The sequence below is a fragment of the Ictidomys tridecemlineatus genome, chromosome 7 (assembly GCF_052094955.1).
Source record: "Ictidomys tridecemlineatus isolate mIctTri1 chromosome 7, mIctTri1.hap1, whole genome shotgun sequence".
Classification (NCBI taxonomy): Eukaryota; Metazoa; Chordata; class Mammalia; order Rodentia; family Sciuridae; genus Ictidomys; species Ictidomys tridecemlineatus.
This window is the reverse complement of record NC_135483.1, coordinates 110,205,227-110,229,469: the sequence shown is the minus strand read 5'-3', so window position 1 is coordinate 110,229,469 and position 24,243 is coordinate 110,205,227. Positions and strand designations below refer to the sequence as shown.

Sequence of the window (24,243 nt, the reverse complement as noted above, 5' to 3'; positions counted from 1 at the left end):
TTCTTAGTTTTCAAGAGCTAGAAATCCAAATTTTTATGTGAAATATCTCAATTTTAAATGACTTTAATTCAAAACTATAAAAATCCTTTGCATATCTAACTAAATAGTTCAGCAAGCTAGTTCCCTGAGACTTCTGCCACACACAATCATGGGTTAAACCAGCTGAAGCTTTTAGTAAAGTATTCTCTGCAATGTGCAATGTGAAAGGTGACTTAGGTGACTTGTTATCAAAGGCCAATGGCTGGGTGCTGTAGTACTCACAACTTCTGGCTCCTACTCTTATTCTATTCCTATAAGAACTACAAGTTAAAATTATTTTTTTACTGAAAAATCAATATGCTCTAAGGAAATGTGTGCATGTATTTCAAGCATAAAATTTCAGAAAATATATTACCTTATGGAATTTTTTTTCACTCATGATTTTTACTTGGCTTTGCCTATACAGAGATAAAATTCCCAAAACTTTGGATATTTGTGGCACCTAAAATAACAGAAAGGATCATATTTCATTGATTCAACAGTGTACCTCTGAGCACTATGCCTATGATATTTTATAAATATGTATTGTTTGAATCAATAGAATATGCATTAATTAAGATATTTGAAAAATAGGTGTAACTGAGTTAAGAATATTTTTAATAACTCTGTACTACTGGAGAAACAATTTTACTCAACCATGAATGTTAAAATCTAATATTTTAACACAAATTCAATATATATGGATAAAAGCTGAATCTGTACTGAATGAAAATATTGAATGACCTAAGGTCTCAATTCTGAATGTGCTATAAAATGCTAATTACAGATGGTGAATGCCAAGTATTTTACATTTATCATTAATGTTTACCTTGAAAGGAAATTTTTATTATCTTTACTTTTGGCATCAACCAACTAAGGTGTGAATAATTTATAGTCTTTGTCCAGGGTCACCAAGGCAGTAAAGGGCACAGCCAGGGCTGGATGCTCTTGAACTACTCTGAAGACTATTGAGCTTTACCTGAAGCAAAGCCCAACTCTTGTTTCCTCAATCACATGATTGAAATAAGGTATTCCCTTTACATTCACTTTTTTTTTCTTTAAAACCATGGTGACATTGGGCACAATCATTTCATCCAAGGGCTCACTTAGCTGATAAATGGTTGGTGAAAGCCATAATACAAATGAAAATATCCTCTACCCTCCTCACTGCATCACATTTCTAAGATTCCCATTTTCTCAGCTCTCTCGGTAATTTACATATTGATATTTGCATTATTACAGCGGTTTGTTCTAACATCATCTGGGCTATAAATGTTCCTTAAAAGCCTCTCTGTGTCCCTATGACTGACTCTGCTTCACAGTACACCTGAGAGTGTTGAGAATCTGGGATAAGATTAGCTTTCTCGGTCAGTGATTTCATCTGTCAGCCCGGAAAAACAACAACATAGGAAAACTGACATTAAACTGTTTTTGTCAAAGCAAAGGCGTTTTGGAAATGAATAAATGTAAAAGAGCCAACACTGCAGTCTCTTGAGCACTTTATTTGTTATAAATACAAGTCAATACCACAAGATGGCACCTTCTTACTTTCAACACCTAGGATTACAAACAATTATCTTCATAAAATGGTCTCAGCTTTTTAATGTGTTGTTTTAGGTATTATTGAAACCTTATAAAAGCAAGACTTACTACAAACAGGATTGGTGTTCAATGTATAGTAAATGAGGTCAGATAATTAAATTCAAGAAAAGAATTTATAAATATTCAGATAAGAAAATTGAAATTACAAAAGCAGAGTTTGTCATCATTAAACTGAATTACAACTGTGTGTGGTTAATGTTATATCTACACAGCTAAGTTTTTGTTAAAATACAGTTTTAGTAACCAAATAATTACCTCATTCTCCAATATAGCCACCTATTTTCATTTATACACTCTAACATTCAGTACACATTTCACTCAGAAACCACCTAGCTTTCACCTAGCCCAGCAATTACACACACGCTATTATCAACAGATGCAACCCATGAAGTGCCATCATACCCTGGCTACAAAACAAAATACAATATTTAAAGGTAAAAACTCAGAGAATTTTTGAAATGGTAACCCATTCTCTGTGTTCATGAAAATAGGCAATCCAATTTGAAAGTCTTTGAACCAATGTAAACTCTAGAAAACTCATGTTGAAGTATGGGAAGAATAAAGACTTTGCACTAATATAGTGCATAACAATGCAATGTCAGACTCATCATTTACAGTAAATGCCTTGATTGGACTTCCTCTGGATTGTCATTATGCTGCTGAAGATCAAGTTTACTCAAGTCTGTGGGAATTCCATCATGTTTTCTTCCTTTCATTTCCAAACAGGAAGAGAAGGGGTTTGGGTCCCTTGGGAAAACCAAAAACAAAAACAAAAAAAAAAAAAACACTCACATCCTCAAACAACTTGAAAACAAAGTGGCAGACCTAATAATCCTTGACTCCATGTCCAAATGAAGTTGAGGCAATATTACTTTTGCAATATTTGTATTCTGCCCAATATATCACATCATGAGATTCCTCAAAAAACTGAGAAGTCTGAGAGCTACAAAAGTGAAAGCAGTTAAGGCAGTTGATGTCTACATTTGGATTTCTTTTTCAGGTTACATGTCTAAGTCTCCATCGTAGGCTAAGGTCAGAGGCTTCTGATGGGGAGGTGTGCTTTGATGTGGTTTTGGCTTCTTGCTGCAAAGGGAAAAGAATTCCTTAGATAAAATTCACAGAGCTCTGTTTCATCTGCCAATGACAATTTTGAAGTAGAGAAATTCAAGTATTAAAGTGACAAAAGATTCATTTCTCTGGATGTGTATGTGGGTTTCTTTTTTGAATACAGTCATGCATCACTTATCAACAGGAATACATTCTGAGAAATTGTTGTTAGGTGATTTTGTCATTGTGTGAGAATAATACTGTATACTTACACAAACTAAGCCAGTGACAACACCACTAGGCAATTGAGTTTAATGAGACCACAGTCATCTATGCAGCCTATCTTTATCAGAAACACTGTCATGTGGTATGTGACTGTATTATATACTTTAACCCTTTTTAAGAAAGAAGTCATCTTCTTCTTCCTCTTTTTTTTTAATCTCCAGAATGGTTTAGAGGAATCAAGGAACTTGGTAGAAGGGTATTTTCATTTCTTATTTACACACAGAACATGGACATCTGCTGCTCACCAATTCCTAAGCGACTGTGACCTCCACATCACAGATGTTTAACATTGTAAGCAGCTGGAGCAGCCAGGCTCCTGTGCCTTACTCTGATCTTGTTTTTAAGCAAATATGTTTCAGCTCTGGTCTGAAACCTGACATTCAGCTGCCACGTCACCATAATCTGTCAGGAAAATTTCACAAGTTCCAGGCAAAGCCATTGTCACCTGGTCTATGCTTTATCTGCAGTCTGTGATTTTGCCAGATCAGGAAGGGCTAGTTTTCCTTCTTATAAAAAGAAGCTAAAGTTGAGTAACATTCCCAGTTCACACAGGGAGGCATTTTATTGCTTGTTTCTTAGTGTGCATAAATTTCTATTTATAAATACTTGTAACTAAAATTCTACCATGCACTCCCTTGTCCCATGGTGGTCTTTCCCCCTCTGTGCCTTTGCTTTGCCATGCCTTCAGAGCCTGGCTCTCTCTTGGGCCATTCTCGGCAGGGACCCATCTCTTTTCTGGTCTCCACATATCTATGCTACATATTTTATAGCAGCATCATTTATTTTTTGGATGCATACTAAGTGCCAAGTTCTGTGCTGAGCAGCTTACATCTTAATCTCTCCATAAACCCTAGAACGACCCTAAGAAGGAGGCATTAAGATTAATGTTACTTTACAAAGAAGGACTAGAGAGATTATTTACCTTCCCACAGTTCATTGGGTGAGCAGCAGAGCACAGATTTTATGGAAATCTAACAAGACCTAAGTTTTTAACCAGATCACCACACACTCCGTATGTATGTGTTACTTATTTGGTACTTATTAGAAATGAGGAGTTTAAGGAGGCTGATACATAGTGGGATAGGGAGCAAGAGCATGAGAGAAATAGATGCACTCTAGATAGGGCAAAGGAGTTGGAGGGGAAGGGAGGGGACATAGGGTTATTAATGATAGTGGAATGTGATGATCATTATTATCCAAAGTACAGGTATGAAGACACGAATTGGTGTGAATATACTTGTATACAACCAGAAATATGAAAAATGGTGCTCTATGTGTGTAATAAGAATTATAAATACATTCTGCTGTCACATATAAAAAAACAAAACAAAAAAGGAAATGATGGGTTTATCTGGATATAAATTAAAAACAAAGAATTTGAATGTGTGACATTTAGTGGCATTAACACAGTAACAATGTTTTCCACTGTTACCACTACCTAGCACCAGAACATTTTCATCATCCAAAAAGGTAATTCTTTTCTCACTGAGCAGTCTCTCCCCATTTCCATGTTCCCATGTTCCTGGGGAACCACTAACCAACTTTCTGCCTTGGTGGATTTGTCCATTCTGAATATCTCACATCAGTGCTACCCTATGTGGCCTTTCATGTCTAGCCTCTTTCACTTAATGGTTAAAATGGTGAAATTTATGTTATGTGAGTTTTACCACAATAAAAAAGTTTGATAAAATAATAATAAGGAAAATCCTCTAGTTTAAAATACTCATGTTCTAATTTAAGGAGTAAAATTAAGTCTTCAGGTTGATGTTTGAAATAAATCGCAGAAGTAAAAGAGATAAAAAGAGATAAAAAGTTTTTTTTAAAAACTACTCAAGGGAACCACAGATTATCAAAGTGACCCTCACCCCAGTACCTGACATGTGATTGGTGTTCCCTAAGGAATTGCTGGGTGCATGGACAGTGGGTGAATGGGTTCTAGCCAAAGAGGCTGAGGAGAGGCAGCTGTGTGATGGATACAATCTTCTGGAGAGGAGTCTCAGCTTCCCATATCCTGCTTTCTAGGTCCTCTCCAGCTTTCAAGGGGTCTTGCATAATTACCTGAATCACATCCAATTTAACTTTATCCATTTTAATCTATAAACATGTTCCAGTAGCTCTAATTATATGCCAGCCCAGGCTCGAGAGTGGATAATAAACCCAGCTTCATACAGCATCCCGATCATGCTCATGCACAGCATTTCAAGGTACAAAGAAGTCACACACAAAGTTGAAGTTGGGACAACCTGGAAGTGACAGTTGGTGTATCGACCCTGGTGGTGGTGTATGTTTCCCTAGTGATAAAACGAGCACGATGAATTTTAGCTGAAGTGACAATAAGTATCTTCCCTTCCCACCTCTCCTGTGCTGTTTCTCTCTCTGTGTGTGTGGGCGTGAGGAGAGGAGTGGTTGAGCACAGAGAAGAAAGGGGAAAGAAATGTAAGTGCTCTCAAAAAATTTTTTGCAACCCACCCTTCGCTGGCATTTACTGAAGGTTACTGCACAAAGAGAGATAGAGATTGACTCTTATTCCTCTCATGCTCCCCCTCCCTACCCCACTATGAATCAGACTCCTTATATCAGAGAAAATATTTGACATTTGTTTTTTTTTTTTTTAGAATTGGCTAACTTCACTTAGCATTATTTTCTCCAACACCATCCGTTTGAACTCTAGGGTAGAGGGGTGGGAGGGAAAGGAAGGGGGCAGGGGGTTAGCAAGGATGTTGGGATGTGATGGACATCATTATCCAAAGTACATGTATGAAGACATGAATTAGTGTCAATACTTTATATACAACCAGCGATATAAAAAATTGTGCTGTGTATGTGTAATAAGAATTGTAATACATTCCACTGTCATTTATTTTTTTAAAAAACCAATTAAAAAAAAAGAGATTGAATCTGGGGAAATGGGAGATCTAGAAAAAGGAGAGAGGTGGAACAATAAAGAAGGCTGTATGTAGAGATAATAATATCGCCTGGGGAGAGAGGTAAACTTGGCCAGGCTCTGTGAACTGAGTCTGGGATATTCTGCTGAAAATATAAATAGATGTTTTTATGCCAGTTTCCCTGTGTGGACTTACGAACATTGTATCCATCTCTGGACAGACAAGAGGGTCTAGGACTTTTGGGGCCATGGAGCATGCTGGGATGGGTATGATTAGAGCTTTTTTAATTGTAGACCTTTCCATATCCTGTAATCTCTCTATTGATAGATTCTGAAAATCTCAACTTAGAATATGTAATATCTGAGAACTTTTATAGAATTTAAAAGAAATCAACGTCTTCTTGAAATTAATCTCTGAATATGGTTGCACACTGCTGGCCATCTGTGGCTTTCCAAAGCTTCCTGGCCAGTTAAACAGCCTCCTAAAAAGAGGAGCTATTAGGAGGCTTGTTCTTGGAGCCTGTAGGGTCCTTTCCTTTTTCCTTACTATAATCTCTGTTTTGTTTTTTTTTTCTCCACGCTTAAGGAATACAATTTTTGTTTTTGCTTTATTCTCTCCAACTCTGGTATTAGGAAAGGTGGAGCCACACTAAATCAGGACCCAAAAATGCCTGTCACATAGGCCACCACCACCAGTCATTTGTGCCTAGCCTACACCTCTAATCCATCACACTCTTCCTTCCTGTTGAGCCAAAGTACAGCTCATCACTCTTCCTAACTGAGCACTCCTGACAGCCACCACTGCTGTTAGAGTTAGCACAAAGGATAAGACCATTTTCCTATCCTAGCTGTGAGAGATCATTGACTAACACATTTGAAGTGTCCTCTTCCAGGGCCATTTGCATTTTAGCAAAGGATAAAAACACATTCCGACAGAAGAGTGAGCTCATTGTGGACTGTCAGGTGAGCTGTTGCACTTCTTAGAACCCTTGAATTCAGGCCACAAGGGCTCATCTTTAGGCAAATAGAGACCAAATAATTGAAAGAAATCAGCAAAATCTTGTTTTGGCAGCTATTCCTGAAAGGTTAGCTTCTGGAAGTGCCTCCACTTTTAAACTTGGAAAGAAATAAGAATTCTGAGAGTATGTTACTAAATCGTGCTGGGCAGGGAAAAAATGGACACCATATCTGGAGTAACTTCCAGGCACTATGTCCTCACAGGTTAACTACAAGCTCTCACCCAGTGGTCATCTCCACTAAATTGCCTCACTGACATTTATTTCCAGGGTAAACCGGGGCATCAGTGATATTTCTAAAACTCCTAACACTAATGGCAGATGTTCAAAGGGTTGTATATTAAAGCAAAAGTCCTGAAGAAGACTATTTTTCTACATTTTCTCAAAGCCATTTCCAAGTTTTATTATAAATTGCTTTCATCTAAAGTATATACCTAAGACCTGCCATATTATAGCAGTTCTCTTGTCCTAAGCCTTTTATTTGGGTGGAAAATAGAAAATCTCCAAAACTGTCATCCTGGAACTCTCCTGCAAGCTATTTAATAGGATTAGGTGCTGTGAAAACATCTATTTGGATTTCTTTAGGCAGCTCATATGTAGCAGTAAATGGCATATGCTTCCAGGTCTATAGCTTACTTTACCTGTGAAATCAGGAACCTGTAGGAAAGGTGACAGCTGGAGACATGACATTGAATCTGAAGTTTTCAGGATGACTCAAGAAACTATAGAGACTGAAAGAACAGCAGAAGTGGCTTCCACTCTGGTGTTAGGCAAATCTACAGTTAATTCTACCAGGTTGGTGACTGCAGAGATATTATTTAATTTCTCTGAGGATCAATTATTCACTCCAAAATAGGGATGATAATAGCAACATCTCATTAGACCATCATGAGAACTGGATAAGGCAATGTATATAAAGTGCTTTATGTGACATATAAATATTAGATTTTTTTCCTTGACATTTTCCTAAAAGCCATGTGTAATAAATTAGTTTTCACTAATCTACTCATTTATTCATTCACTTATTCATGTGTTCAGTAGATAACTTTTCAAATGTCTGCTTTAAAAAAATCAATAAAATATAGTTATTACAGCCCCCCTCTGGAGCCCTTGGAGTTTGGTGGAGTTGGAAGAGGTTTATGCAAATAACTACAATGTCAGCATGAAGTAAATATTATAGGGGAAGAGACATGGGTAAGTTATTCCAGACTGTTTCGGAAAAGAAGGTTGATAATTGAGTTTGACTGGAGGAACAGGTTGAATGCCAATAGCTGATGATGAAAAGTTCATTCTAGAGTAACCCACGGAAGCTATAGCCTTCCCAGAAAATTGGAAGGACAACTTCCTCAGTGCCCTAATATTAAGTTATTCCACCCTGAAAATGATCCCTAAGAAAGAGGTCCATTCTGGTTCAGATGTGAGGTGTCCCCCAAAAACTCATGTGTGAGACAATGTAAGAACATTTAGAGGTGAAATGATTGGGTTATGAGAGCCTTAACCCAACCAGTGAATTAATTCTCTTATCAGGATTCACGGAGTGGTAACTGAAGGCAGGTGGGGTGTGGCCTTGCAAGCATGCCGGTGGGGTACATAATTTGTATCTGGTGAGTGGAGTGTACTGCTCTGCTTTCTGGTCATCAAACCTCCTTCACAGTCTTTTGTCATGATATCTGCCTCAGCTGGAGCCCCAAGGAATGGAGCTGGCTGTCTATGGACTGAGACCTCTGAAATCGTGAGCCCCCAAATAAATTTTTCCTCTCTCATAATTGTTTTTGTCAGGTCTTTTGTTCATGGCAATGAAAAAGCTGACTAAACCCACGCCTTATATCCAACTCTTATAAAATCTTTTATACCATATGGTGCAAAAAAGTTTCTTTTTAAAAAATAGCCATAATCAATATAAACACAAAGCACATAAAATGACCATGTCTCTTAAAATAGGTGAATAGGTTCTTGGGCATTAGAATGAAATCTCCAAGAGAGCAGCACAGATAGAAAGAAGCGCTGTATCTCAAAACACTTGGATGAAAATGAATGTGCTAAACATGAGAAATCAAATTTGTGAATAAGGAGACTGAAGCAATGACAAAGTGACTGATGTGAAAGATGTGAATGTGGAATAAAACTGTTATGAATATAAAATTAAAGACATTTAGTATTTTAGAATAAAATATTAATATATAATAAAGGATCAGTGATGGGACTATAGAATTAAGAACCTCAATTAAATATTAGAGCAGAAAATTTACTATTTTAATTGAAATGGAAACTTTTGTTAATTTCATTTAATATTTTCGTTTTGGGCATTTTGTTTTCCTCAATGAGAAAATGAAGACAAATATATTTGGGCCCACACAGCACACTAGATTTTCCAGAATACAGGGAGTCAGTACAAAATGAAATTGAAAGAGTTGTTTGAGATCCAGTTGTGAAGATTTTGGCCGATTGGTTAAAAACCCAGATCATGACTTTGATTTTGCTGCCAGTGGGATTAGATGCCACTGCTGTGTCAGTAGGAAAGGGCTGACCACCTGGAGCAAAGTTTAGGAAGACTAATCCTGCTGTAGACAAATATGTGGCTATTATGCAATGCCCAGAGGGGAATTATTAAGGACAGGCATTGGGGATGAAAACATAGAGAAGAGAAATAATATGCATAATTATATATATTATTTGGTCCTTGGAAAATAAGGGGTAAGTTCTATTGATATGGGAAACTATGTTACCAGAATTCAGTGATGTAACAAATTAACCCCCAGAGATACGTTATACAGAAAAGGGCATTACTAAATATTTGTTACTAAAGGAATGGATGGGGTTAATACATTTTTAACTTGGAGATAATGGGGAAAAGCAACAATCTATGTCTATCTACATGTTTGTTTTTCTCTCTTAGATACAAAAAAGAAAACTTGAATAAATCCTAGCTATTAATAACCACAATAAAATCTGGCTTTGGAGATGTGGTTATTAATAGTTAAAATTCATCCAAGATATTTTAATTTGTTTTTTGAGGGTTTTTTATATATATTAGTTGTTGATGGATCGTTATTTTATTCATTTATTTATATGTGGTGCTGAGAATCAAACCCAGTGCCTCACATGTGTGAGGCAATCTCTCTATCACTGAGCCACAACCACAGCCCACTGAGGATCTTTAAATGTTTTTTATTAGTGCATTATACCTGTACATAATAGTGGGGTTCACTGGGACAAAATCACACATGCATGGAATATAATTTGCTCCCCATACAGACCAATAGACTACCTGATTATCTTGTGTCTTAGTGACCTGTTACTTTAAGAGCTGTTTCCTGTATGCCAAACCTCCATGCCCTCTATTGCAACTTAGTCTTTTCTCCTTTTCCTAAACTTTTCTGATGATGAAAGTTTCTGATCATTCTAAACCTCGTACAAAGTTTTCAAATTCACATTTGATCATTAAGATTGGCTCTAGGTAGTAGTTGCCAAGCTTATCAATTGAAACATACAAACTGGTCAAATCATTTGATTATAGGGTGAATGACTAGCTGAGGACATTTATTACTTTTCACTACAACATTCTAGAAATGTTAGCTGGCTGGAAATCCAATTTCTAGGGAATCAATTTTTATCACAATAGGTGGCAGAAAGAATTAAAGTCATCTTATTTTCTTTGCCAACTTTTACTGACCAAGAGCAAAGATGTAAAAACCTGTGTAGCCTTGGAAACAGCAGTTGAGGCTAATACAAAGGCTAGATTTGAATTAAGATTTGGGTTAAGATTTTCAAGGAAGTAGTTTATGAGACTAAAGATGACTATAAATATCTTAATTTGTAAAAAAATATGAAATAACACTTTGACCTTATGAAAAAAAATCCTCAAAAATTATGCTTTGTAAGGTAATAAAATATTCTTAACATACTTGAAACTGTTCAAATGTATTTACTTCTATATGATTTCAAGAGGTCTGCACATCAACTAAAATATATTCTATACAATAAACTAATTATCATTTTCTGAGAATAATAATTTTTTATAATTTCTATTAAGAACTAGTCACAGAATGGGTTTCCTGAAATTGACAATTAAATTTTCTCTTATAACCTGTCAGTGTTGATAAGTACTTGACTCTACTATTTAAGATGCACTAAGTTAGTTTAACATAACTGGTTAGTTTAACATAACTGGTCAAAATAGGTCAAGTTAAAAACAAAATGTAAAAACTAGAATTGAGTAGTGTTTTAAGTTTGGGGAGCAGATTAGCATCAACTGGGCAGCTTTTATATACCTCAAAAGACCCAGCCATACCCCAAATTAATTGAATTAAAATCTCTATACCAATATGCATTGATGCTAAAATCTACTCTTCTAAATCAAAGTATTAAGTAGAAAAGCTCTAATGAACAATTTTTTCCTGGACACCGGGTATTATTCAAATACCAAATAAAAGAAAGCTATTTCTAGTGGGAGTAACACCATAACAATCGTCTATTTCAACTATTTAATCACTCTACTACTGGAGACTATGGTCTCAAGGATACTGTTATAATGGTCAGTGATCTTGAAATATGTTTGCTTGTAGTTTAACATACCACACATTTAAAAATAGAGTATATGTTTTTTACTATTTAGTACTTACCAAACAAGGTAGGAAGTAAATATTAGGAAAATCATGATAAGAAAACCGCCACCTGAAACGCCATAAACCCAAATTTTTACTCGGCCATCTGTTTAAGATAGAGATGACATAACAAGCTTAGCATAAGATGTCTACATTACAGAAAGAGAGAGAGTATGTAACATAATGTCTAACAATCCTAAGCTGATTATCAGTTCAAGATTTGAAATCAACACCAGCACCTTAAGCCAACTGAGCACTCAACTGCATAAATTAGTGACATCCTGCTATTATCTGTGAATTGTTAGGAAGTGACAATGTTCTCTTTTGAACATCTTAGGGATATGCGATTTCTACTAGAAAGTGTCTTTGGGAAAAGACAAACTCCAGATTGTATTACATTGTACTGCTTTTCATGGACTTTTATATATACAAACAATTTCATTTGCTATGTCTGACCTCTGTCAAATTGACCCTCAAAAACATTAGGTTGTGACTATATGGCACTAAAACATTTATTGATTATAGGGTGAATGACTAGCTGAAGACATTTTTCACCTAAATTGAGAGATTTGGATAGTTATAATCATGGGTGGAAATACCAATAGGTGACAGATGCCAAGGGTAAATGACAATAACAACAACAACAAAATCAGGTAGAAATGTAAGCTATGATATCAAATATTTTCACAATGTGAAGGCAATACTTACAATCACTATTTGTCCAATCAAATCAGTTTGCAGGCAATTTTGAATTTATTTGAAGTTGCTAATAGTCTTATGCATAGCAGAAAAAAATATTGCAAAACATTTTGACAACATAAAAAAGATCAAAAATTTTAACTAAAAGACAATCCTGTATGTCTCTTAATTCTGCATGCAAAGGAAACTATTCTGATCATTTGGCAGGTAGGGTGTGACTAGAGAAGGTAGGTCACTGGGGGCTTGCCTTTGGGGGTTATATTTTGTCTCTGGGAAGCAGAGAGCTCAGCTTTCTGTTGCCATGACTGCTTTTCTCCCCACACCATTCTGCCATGATGTTCTGCCTCACCCGGGGCCCAGAGCTTTAGAGTCAGTACCATGGACAGAACCTCTGAAACTGAGCAAAATAAACTTTTCCTCCAATACATTGTTCTTGTCAGGTCTATTGGTCACAGAGACAAAAAGGCTGACTGAAACAACCACAATCACTTTCAGTTCTAGTACAATTACATATTAACAGTTTTTGCTTATTGGACACTTTTAAGCCTTAGTGGGCTTTGAGTGCAGTAAGGATATTTTTCGATGATCATAAAACTTTTAACAAAGTTTTGATTCCAATCTCTCTGAAACACTAATTATGAAATGTCCTATTTTCATATTTCACATTGGCAACAATAAACAAATAAATGAATAAGTAAAAAGTCTTCTTTGGGCAAGAATGTTCTTTCTATCTCTTTGACTGTAAAACCTCACAGAGTTGATGTATTGGGATGGTCCAGTGCTTTCAAATCCTCAATGTAGATACATGTAATGGTCCAAGACCTTTAAGTTGTGTTACTTTAAAATGAATTTAATGAATAAATAACTTTCATAAGCATTTTTGTGATACAATAATGGATAGCATAACTATTCAGTCTATTATACCATTAGAGCAGTTAAAAATATATAGTAAAAATGTCTTTTCATCATCCTCTCTCAGTTCCCTACTTAGGAGCTACAACATTCCCAGTTTGTATTTTCAGTTTTGGTTTGCATATGCAAGCATATGACTACACACACAAATTCATAACCTTCTTTAAAAACCACAAATGATGCATATCATTCCTTTTGATCTGTACTTTTTCCTTCACTAAACAATACAGGTTGGATATATGTCCATGTTAGTTTATAAAACCAGGTCTACCTTATTTTAGTACCCTTGTGAGATACCACTGCACAGCTGTACCATATTTTTTTATATTATTGCATTTACGAGCAGATTTTCCAATTACTTACTATAACAAGAAATAATGCAATGAATATAATTTACATACTTCTTTTAGTATATGTCTATATATCTGCAGAATGAAATATCCTGGAAGAAAATTTTAGTTCAAAGTCTATGATAGTATATACATTAGGACAGTCTTTCTTCCTGATAGGTTGTTTTAATTTACACTATCAACAAACATATTTATATCTATACTGATATAAATACATGCATAAATACTACACATATATGTGCATATACATATGCTTGTTTGTATATGTACACCTACACAGATACTATTGATATTCTAGTTAGACCCTGAGAGTCTACCCATGACTAAAGATTAAGGACCTCACTTATGGATTTGAAGAGGACTTGACCCCAATTCTTTTTCTGAAATCAGGTCTACAGGCAACATAATTTTCCCTCCAACTTAGAGCCACTTCAACTTTAGTCATAAAACTAATGAGATATTTTTAAACACTTTTGATTTTCCAAGACAGGTAGGGAAATCAAAGTTCAAAAAAATACTGTATTCTTCCTTAAAAGTTGGTTGAGGTATATAATTCTCCATTTAGATCCAGAGTCCTTTGTACCCATGCTCTGATTTTTGCTTCATTTAAACATGTCATCAAGCCCCCGTTGGTATGGTCAAGTCTTCAGGTCTAGAAGGAAGTCCCCAGGGTGTATCTGCCTGAGCTTTATCTCTTTCCTTCCATGCCCCACCAGTTAAGATGAGCTGCTTAGTTATTAATTTATAGTATTTTGCTTCCTAGAAGAGTATGTGTGAGAGGGACAGAGACTCTTTTTTATTTCTGCCCACTTCACACAGTGGCACATAAACTCCTTAATGACCTGCCTTCTTCAAATTTTCCTATCACTTGTAGTATGACCCTGGTAAAATTAGTTTGCAGTTTCCTCATTTCTCAGATGAGGATGACATCTCTTTAGACTGGAAGAATGCAATGATTCCTGCAACAAAGCCAGCTAGCACAGAACCACAGGGCACACAGCAAGCATTCAATACATTTTCTTTCCTATTCTTAATAAATACTAATTTCTGAGACCTGACAATCTGCAATATCTGGGACAATTTTGCAGGGCAGGTGCCACTAGATTGATTTTATAGATGAGAAACTGAGACCCAGAGAAGTTAAGAGTTGACTGTACCTAATTACAAAACAGGTGAGTTTAAGCCATGATGCAAGTAATGTCTGTCTGCCTTGAAACTGGTGCTGTTTCCTTTGGTGCTCTTACCATTTCACCTGTGTTTCTCAAACTAGACCATGTCTCTGAACATTTCCTACAATTTTCTGAGATTCTATTCCATTTTTTCCTTGAATTTCAATTATGCATACAAATTCAGTTATAAAAGCAGAGATAATTCACAATTAAAAGGATACAATTTTGTGACTTAACTCACAAGTGCTTCTTAGACTATGATTGACAGACTAATAATCATCCTTGAAAATATTTCACATTTAAAGAGGACTCATATCATACAACACTCCACATTTTAGAAACCTTGAGCTGAGCTATATTGCATTTTCCTCTCTCCTCTTCTTCCCCTCCACTCTTTCCATAATGAACCACAAATCAACATAGGAACCCCCACAAGACAATTTGCATTTCTTATTTATAACCAAGACACACCTGGATCAAGTAGTTGAAGGGACCATCCTTTAAAAATATCATGTATTTTTGAATTTACAGGTCTATTTTTCCCAGAAAGGTTTTTCACATCTGCTTTTTTATCCTCTGAGCCTGGTACTTTCATGCAGTAATCCAGGAAGCCATTTGATCTCATTATCTCTGTATAGCCCTTCTCACAACCACAGACTCCACCCTGCAGCATAAAAAGTATTTTTATGGTTACACAGTGAGTTGTGCAGATGAATAAGGAACAATTCGAATGCTGAAATCACTTAATTTTTGTACAATGTGTCATGACAATTTAGGGTTTTCAGCAACTGTTTTACCAATGAGATGAAAATCAAATATATAATTCATTTTTCTGAATTACAAAGTCAATATTAAATAAGCTGTCACATTTTTATAATGTGTTTATAATTTTGACATCTACCAAATATGAAATTACAGTTCTTTGTGAATATATTATATTAACTCTGTCTTCTCCTCCTCTTTTTTTTAGAGATGTTTATGACATTTAATCAAATCATATTTGACTGCCCTTGTCCCCCAATTGTTTTAGATATATGTTCATTGGTTCCAACCACCCCTTCCTACTGAAAAGCAAAGCAGTAGGGATTATGTATTTACTTTGTACAGATTAGGTGCTCTCTGAAGTCTGTAATTACCACAGCTGCAGAATGCTTCTATTACCTCCTACAACTGCCTGCTAACTAGTCCCATCTATTCCTAGTCTCTAACTGCTCATAGGAGTGCAGTCCAAGTCTTGGAAGAAGAGAATTTATTAAAGGCAAATATCCAAGAAAAAAGTTGTATATCTATTTCGATGACTCTTTCATGTAACAATTTGAGTGTCATATGATATCACCTTCCTCATTGGTACTATGACATTGTGTCCTTTATATTTGTCTATGAAATTCCTGGTCACTTTCACATGAATGTCTTTAAGAAGTTATGATGAGGTATGATAGACATGGATTCCTATCTATCCTTGGAAGTGAATCTGAAAATAATTGCTCTTCTCCTAGCAAATAAAAAACAGAGAATAGAAAAGAAACAACATAAGATTATATATCTCTACTCTGTCTTTGCTATTATGGCTTCTTACCAAAACTATTTATTTGACATTTTATGAACAGACCCTATTCTCTTCTAGCTAATGCCAATCCTCATTAGTCATCCAGCTTTATTTAGGTCATTAATTGTTGACTAAACATATGAAGGAGCAATAGATACTATAACTAAGTAAGTCACCTTGATCTTTTACAAAAGGAAAAAAAGTCAGAAAAGCAAATGTTGTAATTAGCTGCCCATCATTCAATACAGGTTGCAGTCATAAAATAATGAAAATTATCATGGGGGTTTTAGCTGGTTTTAATTGAAGTTACCACATGGTGTTCAATGGAGAGATCTAATTAAGAAAATGTGGATATTCTCAGCTATTAAAGCAATCTTTTCTAGGTGAATTTCTGAGAGAAAAGTTGTAACGAGTCAGTCCTCTGTGTCAAGGGTTCAAGGAAAAGAGCAATTTATGTTTTTATTAGAAAGAGAAACAAGGGAGTTGGCAGAAAGCTACAACTTCTATTTTGCAAACATCATTAGCCTAAATGAAGTTGTTACTTATGTTCTGCCTTTTTTCTTCTTCTATTACACCCTGAAAGCTTGCCCATTGTCTTTTCTATGGTAAAGAATTGACATATCTTTAAAGAATTAACCCATTTTGAAGGAGAAGAACCATAAAATAGGATTGAGTGCTAGCATTATTTTTAATCAAATCATTTTTAGAATAAGCACACTCTAGGAAAAAACCTGTTTCTTAAAAGAAATGTAATTTAACTTTTAAAAATTATTTATGTACTGCACATTATGAGTGACATTTATTTGAATACATTACACATTTTGAATTAATTCCTGAGCAGCAGTAGATAGGAGTTATGGGAGAAGAAGGGATGTAAGATTTCTGCTTGAAAACAGACACACACACATACACACACACACACACACACACACACACACATTTTTCAACCATAGCAACAGTTAGCTTATTTAAAATGAACTAAAAATTCACTCACACCATAATCATCATGGTGTAATAAATTTTACAAAATAATTTTATCAAATATGAACAGCATTTACATCTTTTAATGTAAATTTATGAAGGCTAAGAATAGAAGACATAAATCGACTAGTCCTAGTAGATAGAACTAATATAAATTAGATATCTGAAAGGCAGGTTTTATTATAAATAGATTTATAAGGAAAAGACTGCTTTCCTTAATACATGTAAGACTACACAGAATTTCTCATATCTGTGGTGAGTCCTGAAAGTGCCTCTAGATGGTATCATGGGCACATGGAACTGTTGCCTGGGCTGTAGCAGACAGGAGCACATCTAAATGCATATGTGTAACACGACAATTAAAGTACCTGTGGAGGACTCCAGCATGTGGCTTACCTGTGTGCAGTAGGAGAAAGGTTTTCTGCAGGCTGGGATACACTGCCGAATAGCAGCAGGGCGTGCCTGAGGGGAGCAACCTCCTACAAAAGAAATAGCACCACCATTTACAGATATCTATACAATAGATAGAAATTTTTATATTTGGGAATATTTTTTGACCCCTGGCTATGGTCATCTTGTAATGATTTTATCATTATTATTTTAAATCTACATACCCACAATGTGGTCCAGCCCCATCTTATTGATTTTATACCAGGATGTGTTGCTTCAGATGGGGGCTCTGCCAAAAGACAATGTTTATGGTGGAATTTTTTCCATGTTCAATGGCAATGTGGCTACATTTGAGGGAAGAGTTTATGTGTACCAGAATCAACAAAAGAATTGATGAAATGTCAATTTAAGTTCAGGAGCAGAAAATCCATCTGTTTGAAGATACTGTGTTCCTCCAGCTCCTGTAACCCAGCTAGAGACTAGGCTGGTTCCAATAATCACATGCTAAAAGAAATGTTAATAGTGAATTGATGGGACCATAGTAACAAAACCTTTGGAAACTTTTTACATATGTACCAGCCAGAATAAACACAGAGAGCCACATATAGAGCCCCACACAGATTTTTAGAAACAAATACATAAACTCTGGTGGCTGGGATCAGGAGACATCTGACAATGGACTTATAGGATATCAGTGAATCCTTTAGAGTAAATGGGTGGATAATGTATGTTTTTGTAATCTGAAAATAGTCTAAATACTGATCTTGCCTTCTTGAAATCAAGGCAGTACAATAGACATGGGGAAAAGCCTAGAGATAGACTGAAAACTTATTATTCAAGGGCAGTATTTCAACTATATTTATATAGTATTGGTTGCATTTATAGGTTCTAGTCTTTGTATTACCATAATTTTCAAGAAATTACATTTTATGATTTTTGTAGCTAGCCAACCCAAGGCAGTGTAGGGAATACTCAGACCTACGTTTCTCATGAAGCAGCTAAGTTATCACTATTACTTCAAAAATAAAACAAATAAACCACACTGAAAAGAAAAATCCTACTATTGAGAATTAGCACCTGGATGTGAAACTGATCATTTGGATGTTAGTGGCCATAACCAACATTATGCTGTCATTATGTTTGGGGAAGGGGTTTCTACTCTTTAAACTGGTGATCTCCAAAGCAAGTTACCCCAGGGCACATCTTCCTAGGGACCAGAAAGAAAATATTGGAAATTACATAGATTATAAACCATAATTAGAAATTTTAGGAACAAAATTAAGCTCTAATGATATTTAGCAGATGATACTGGTGATCTGAGCTCATTCATCAGATGGATGCATGCTGTGCAGAAGGACTACCATGCCGAGAACTTGAGAACCTGACCCTCATCATTATGCCAGCTCTCAGCACTCTGCAGAGCAAGAGGTGCTTTTTGTACTCCTGGCAAGGCAGACTTACAGTATACTGAGTTTTAACAACAACTTACAAAATGAAAAGATAGCTTAAAATAAATTATTGTATGGATAAACTATGGATTAAAAGAAACATCAATAATGCAAAGAATGTAAACAAGAAAAGGGAGGAGCCAACATCCTTCTATTTCTATAGAAGCTACTCTCACCTTTGAATAAGCTGTTTGTCAGTGGCAGTACTAAGGAAAATCAATGTCAACTTCATTTGCCCTGACAAGAAGGCATCAAAAAAATCCTTAAAATTATTGAGGAGACCATCTGTTCAATCAAATTGTATCACTGTTAGGAATGAGGAACCTTTTCTTCACTCTATTTTTAGGTACTAAATAATAACCATAATCAGCAAAATGTTCAAAACTAAGTTTCCAGTGCATAAATACAAGCATCTGTTACAGTAAGAACAATTTTTTTTATCTTCAACATAGACAATACTTAATTTTAAAATCTTTTTCAATTTTTTAAATTTCATTTTTTAGTATATTTTATAACATAACAACAAAACAATGCAGGCTGATAATGTCAGACTATGTCCTCAAAACTTTTTGACTGAGAAGGTACATGATTTAAAATTTTAGAGACCATTGTTTTAAACTAGCATCTATCATTTTAGGGTTTTGTCTGAGGTAATAAAATTTAAGAACATTTCATTGTATTTCAGTTTATTTCTTTAGCTTATATGACATTTTATGGGTCTTCAAAAATAACTGTTTGCTTTCGAAGATGTCAAGGTCTAATGAAAATTTGCCAAAAAGATCATGAAGCAACCTGACCAGTCATCCTTTGTTTATAATTTGTAAGGTAATTCTTCTCACAAACTCCACACTCCAAGACCTTTGTGAAGTGTCCACATGCATATTAGGAAGGCATACCTGTGACATTCATGCCATCTGAGCGTTGGCACCACACAGTTCGCTCATTATTGTTCCAAAGACTTGCTTTCCATACATAGTGATAACATTTGCCTCCTGCACGTGAACAGGGACGACAGAAGTTCTATTAGATCTTACTTCAAGCCTCATTCAACCAAGGACAAAGAAACTGAAAAGTGCTCTAGGTACCTGTACAAGGCCGTGTTTCTAGAACCTGTTGGGGACAAGTGTCTTGGTTCTCAAAAGACTGAATTATAAATGTCCTTGACCTAGATTGGCGGCCTGTAGTCTCGAAGCTTCTTCCATCTATGCAGGTTAATTCGCATGCGCTCCATTCTGACCATGCAGTTAAGTGACAGTCTCCTGGATGGAAAGGTAGCACAGGGTAGGAGAAACAGCGTGAGAACTGGCACTGAATAAAATCTCCCTAGACAGGACACATACAGAGATCTGTGGTGGAAGTGCAGTGTTGTGGAGAGGTTCTAGGTACTGCATATTATACTGGATCAATTTCCTAATTAGGAAATACTAAGAATGATCAACTAATTCACAAAGAGGGGGCCAAAGGCTAGAGTGCCATTACTTTGTTTCAAACCACAGTAGCCACAGCTAGAGAATACTGTGTGTCTGCTAGTGGTAATAAAATTTTTAAAATGGAGATGTAAAGATTATAGTAACTCAGTATTCAAAGATCAGTGTAACATTGTAAAATGGTTGTTGACAGAAACCATATAAAAGAGAATAAGTAGGTCACCAGAATGAAATATCTGTTGGCCTAAAGAATATTTAATTAAACACTTTAAACATACATCATTTATAAATGTAAACACATTTGCATATTACTTAAATGCACATATTTGTGTGTGTGTACATATCTGTGTTTCTACATATTACATATACATGTATGTGTATGTACACATACACAGTATATTATAAGGATATATTGGGTCTGGGGGTGTAGCTCAGTGGTACAGTGCTTGCCTAGCAAGCACAGACCCTGGGTTCAATTCTCAGTACTACAAAAGAGAAAAAGAGAATATATTAAAACATCTTAAAGTTATTCTATACCAGCTAAGTTGTGTTACTAGAATGAAAAACTCATGCAGTTTATGTAACTAATGATAACCTTCACATGTACACAGAACTTGAAGGTTTATTGAGTGCTTTCACAAATTCATCACCTTACTGATTCCTGACCTGTCATTACCTAAGACTGATTCATTCATGGATTAAGTCCATATTCTTTGAGTGTTGGCCAATGTGCTGTGGCTGTGGCCCAAACCCATTATCTGGATGGAGAAACCACTGCTCAGAGAGTTAGACTATACATGTTAGGTAAAACAACAGTGAAGTGACAGAAGCAGGATCCTCAGGTTTCCAAATTCAGTGCCTTTTTCTTTCTTTCCCTATTTGTTTACTTAACCTTCATCAAAGCAGTTGTCTGTTCCAAAATGATAATAGCAGTTCAAAATAAATCAAAGTTAATTAAAAACTCCACTTTGATAAAAATAAGGCTTCTCCAGAAAAAAATGTAAATCAAAAAATAAAGAACAACACCAGGAATGTACCCCTAATCACTTGGATCACATACCTGGGCAAGGCACAGAGCATGGCTGCTTCAGGATGCTGTCCTGAAAGGGCATTTCTCCACACAGTGAATCCTCGACATGGATAGACAGATGAGAGATTGAACCATTGTGAACCACACAGGAAGGGCTGCGCACCTGGATTCCCTCCCCACAGTCTCCACCCTGAAAGAAGAAAGGACATTCCCAAAATTGCCTCAGTAATTAACATCTCAAAGTTTAGGTTCCACACGTGCCTAAGAAAACCTTAGTTGCACATTTCAGCAGTCTCCTCTTAGAAGTTCTCTCTCAATTGTTGACAATACAGCCTCCCTGAGCAATATTTCTAGAGCTGATAAAGAAAATGAAGTAGACATTCAAATTTATGGCCATAGAATTTATGTACTCAGAATATAACCATTCATTGTGGAACTCAGCCAGAATTGACTAAACAAGTAAAAACAATACATAATTTGTCTAGGTGTATGTGATAAAGTGGCCTAATCCATAATTACCTCCCAAGAGAACATGTACAGCCACAGGGCTCAAATTTCTATTTCATTTTTCTTGTTTTTTCCTTTGTAGAGAATTCAGTGCTTTCTTATATGGATTAGGTTGGGGTTTCCAGTAAACACTGTTTTTCTCTATTGCCTCAAAGAGTTATTTTTCCAGCATGCCTTCTGTGTCCAATGATAGTCTTTGAGGGTATTTTATACCAATCTCACTCAGATATTCTGGGAAATTAGAAAAATTTCGTATGGTTTTTCATAGAAACAGAAGCTTTTAGTGGTTATCTGGCCCAAACATCTGCTTGATGAAAGGTTCCCTATTATAAAATTTCTGGCAGAAACTCATGGGATGACTATCGTCATCTCAATTTTAGTCAGGTGCTCATACTTCAAAATAAAGTCCATTGGATGTTTGGATAACTTCAGCGGATGGCTCCATTTTCACATAGACACTCTGGAAAACAGAGCCCAAGGCAAAGCTTTTATGCTAAAGAGGTACAATCCCAGGTTGGAAAGAGTGAGGGTCACAGAGAATGGAAGGGGGAAAGGAAGGGAGGCAAACACAATTTAGTGAGTTCCCACACTGGCCTCAACTTGATAAATCAGCACAGTCAAATATTGGATACCCAGAACACCTTCCAGGCAGGTCATGTGGTATCACCATGTTTCAGTACTACCACCAAGAATGGGGAGGGGAGGAAAGAATGGAGAGGCATTTAAATGCTAGCAACTCCTTGGTTCTAGTTCTCATTGATCATTCTATTAACTCCCCTGCACTTACAAATCGTATTACCCAGGTTCCACTAAGTCCAGAAGTTGGTGGAGAGTTGGAGTCTTTCTAATTATTACTGCTTCTGGGGTTGCATATATATGTGTGTGCTGGTATTTGGGGAAGACAGACAGGTATCTCGTAGAAATTCAGACCTACAAGTTCTTAGTCTTTGCACTTTTGCTGTGCAGTCAGAGATATGGTATGCTACAACCCATCATTAGGTGACAGTCTAACAAATCTAGGCTGCAAAACTGGGTTTGATCTCCTTCTTATCCCTTCTACCCTGTAGAAACTGTACCACATAGACCTTAGGAATGTTGTGATAGGAGTGAAAAAGGACAACCTGTTCAGCTAAAGCAGTCAAGATAGTGTTGCAGGCATGGAACCTGTTATCTACAAAATGATGGGTTAGCTGGGTACCAGCCAGACCAAGGCACAGTGATAACAGCTGCTGGGCATCAAGGGAATTTCATGGGCTGACTGCTAAAGGGGTAGGATGGCGTGAAGTGGCTGCTGAGAAAAATTTTCAACATGAAGGAATTTGTGACTTAAGGATCTGCTGTACCCTTCATCCAACCCCCATCTGTGGCTTCACTTTCCAAGATTTCATTTACCCACACTTAAACACAGTCTGAAAATATGAAATGGGAAATTCCAGAAATAAGCAATCTATGTTTTGAATGATATGCCCTTCTAAATAGCATAATAAAATCTCGAGCCATCCCATTTCAGTCCTGCCCTGGATCTGAATCTTCCATTGTTAAAGTGTGTCCGGGCTATATATACTATCTATCTGTTAGTCAGTTAGCAGATATCTTGGTAATCAGATTTGCCATCTTGGTATCACAGTGCTCATGTCCAAGAAACTCTTACTTACTTAATAATGACCCCAAAGAAAAAGATTAGTAATACTTTCATTTTTTTTGCAGTATTTTGTTATGTGTTCTATTCTAGTATTGTTGTTAATCTCTTACTGTCCCTGATTTAATTAAACTTCATTGTATGCATTTGTGCATGAATTCAGGCATTCACTGGGGATGTTGGAATGTATCATGGATAAGAGGGGACTACTATATTGGCAAATAAGAAAAGTGCAATTTGGGGAAGTCGAAGTTGTAGCAAACATTAAAGCCTAAATAACCCGAGGCAGCACATAAATTGGGAACATTAAACCTTCTTTTAGAGATGTTTTAACAGAAATTTTAATTGGCTTAGAAGGATAGCATCTTATTCTGCTCAAGCTTCTATAACAAAATACCTTGATCTGAGTAATTCAGAACAATATAAATTAATTGCTCATAGTTCTAGAAGTAGAAATCCAAGATAAGGTGCCAGCAGAACCCTCATGACCAATCACCTTCCAAGGACTCTGTCTCTTAATTCTATTATATTGGAGGGTAAGGTTCAACGTATACATTTTTAGGGCATCCAAACAGTCAGCTCTAGCAGATGACAATTCCCACACTTGATTTACCAATGTGAGAAACAGAAAGTCTGGTGGTCCATTTTCCGAATACAGTATTTAGTTCTAAGTGTCAAATGATTAGGAG

General features: G+C 36.1%; 1 protein-coding gene across 7 annotated transcripts in view; it reads right to left on the bottom strand.

Moving 5' to 3' along the window:
- Window positions 1-1,500: 1,500 nt before the first annotated feature.
- The window catches only part of Thsd7b (thrombospondin type 1 domain containing 7B), an 809,752-nt gene continuing 787,009 nt past the window's right edge, over window positions 1,501-24,243 (bottom strand). For 6 of the 7 annotated variants that reach the window (XM_078017320.1, XM_005315833.4, XM_078017324.1 and 3 more), the window contains 7 exons: window positions 21,439-21,598; window positions 20,037-20,210; window positions 19,848-19,943; window positions 17,510-17,592; window positions 15,058-15,250; window positions 11,475-11,562; window positions 1,501-2,703 (listed from right to left, as the gene is read on the bottom strand). In XM_078017320.1, coding sequence (XP_077873446.1) covers window positions 2,622-2,703; window positions 11,475-11,562; window positions 15,058-15,250; window positions 17,510-17,592; window positions 19,848-19,943; window positions 20,037-20,210; window positions 21,439-21,598 — 876 coding nt within the window. In that variant the 3' untranslated portion in view covers window positions 1,501-2,621. The remainder of the gene's footprint in view (window positions 2,704-11,474; window positions 11,563-15,057; window positions 15,251-17,509; window positions 17,593-19,847; window positions 19,944-20,036; window positions 20,211-21,438; window positions 21,599-24,243) is intronic. The other variant, XM_078017322.1, reaches the window with a different exon arrangement.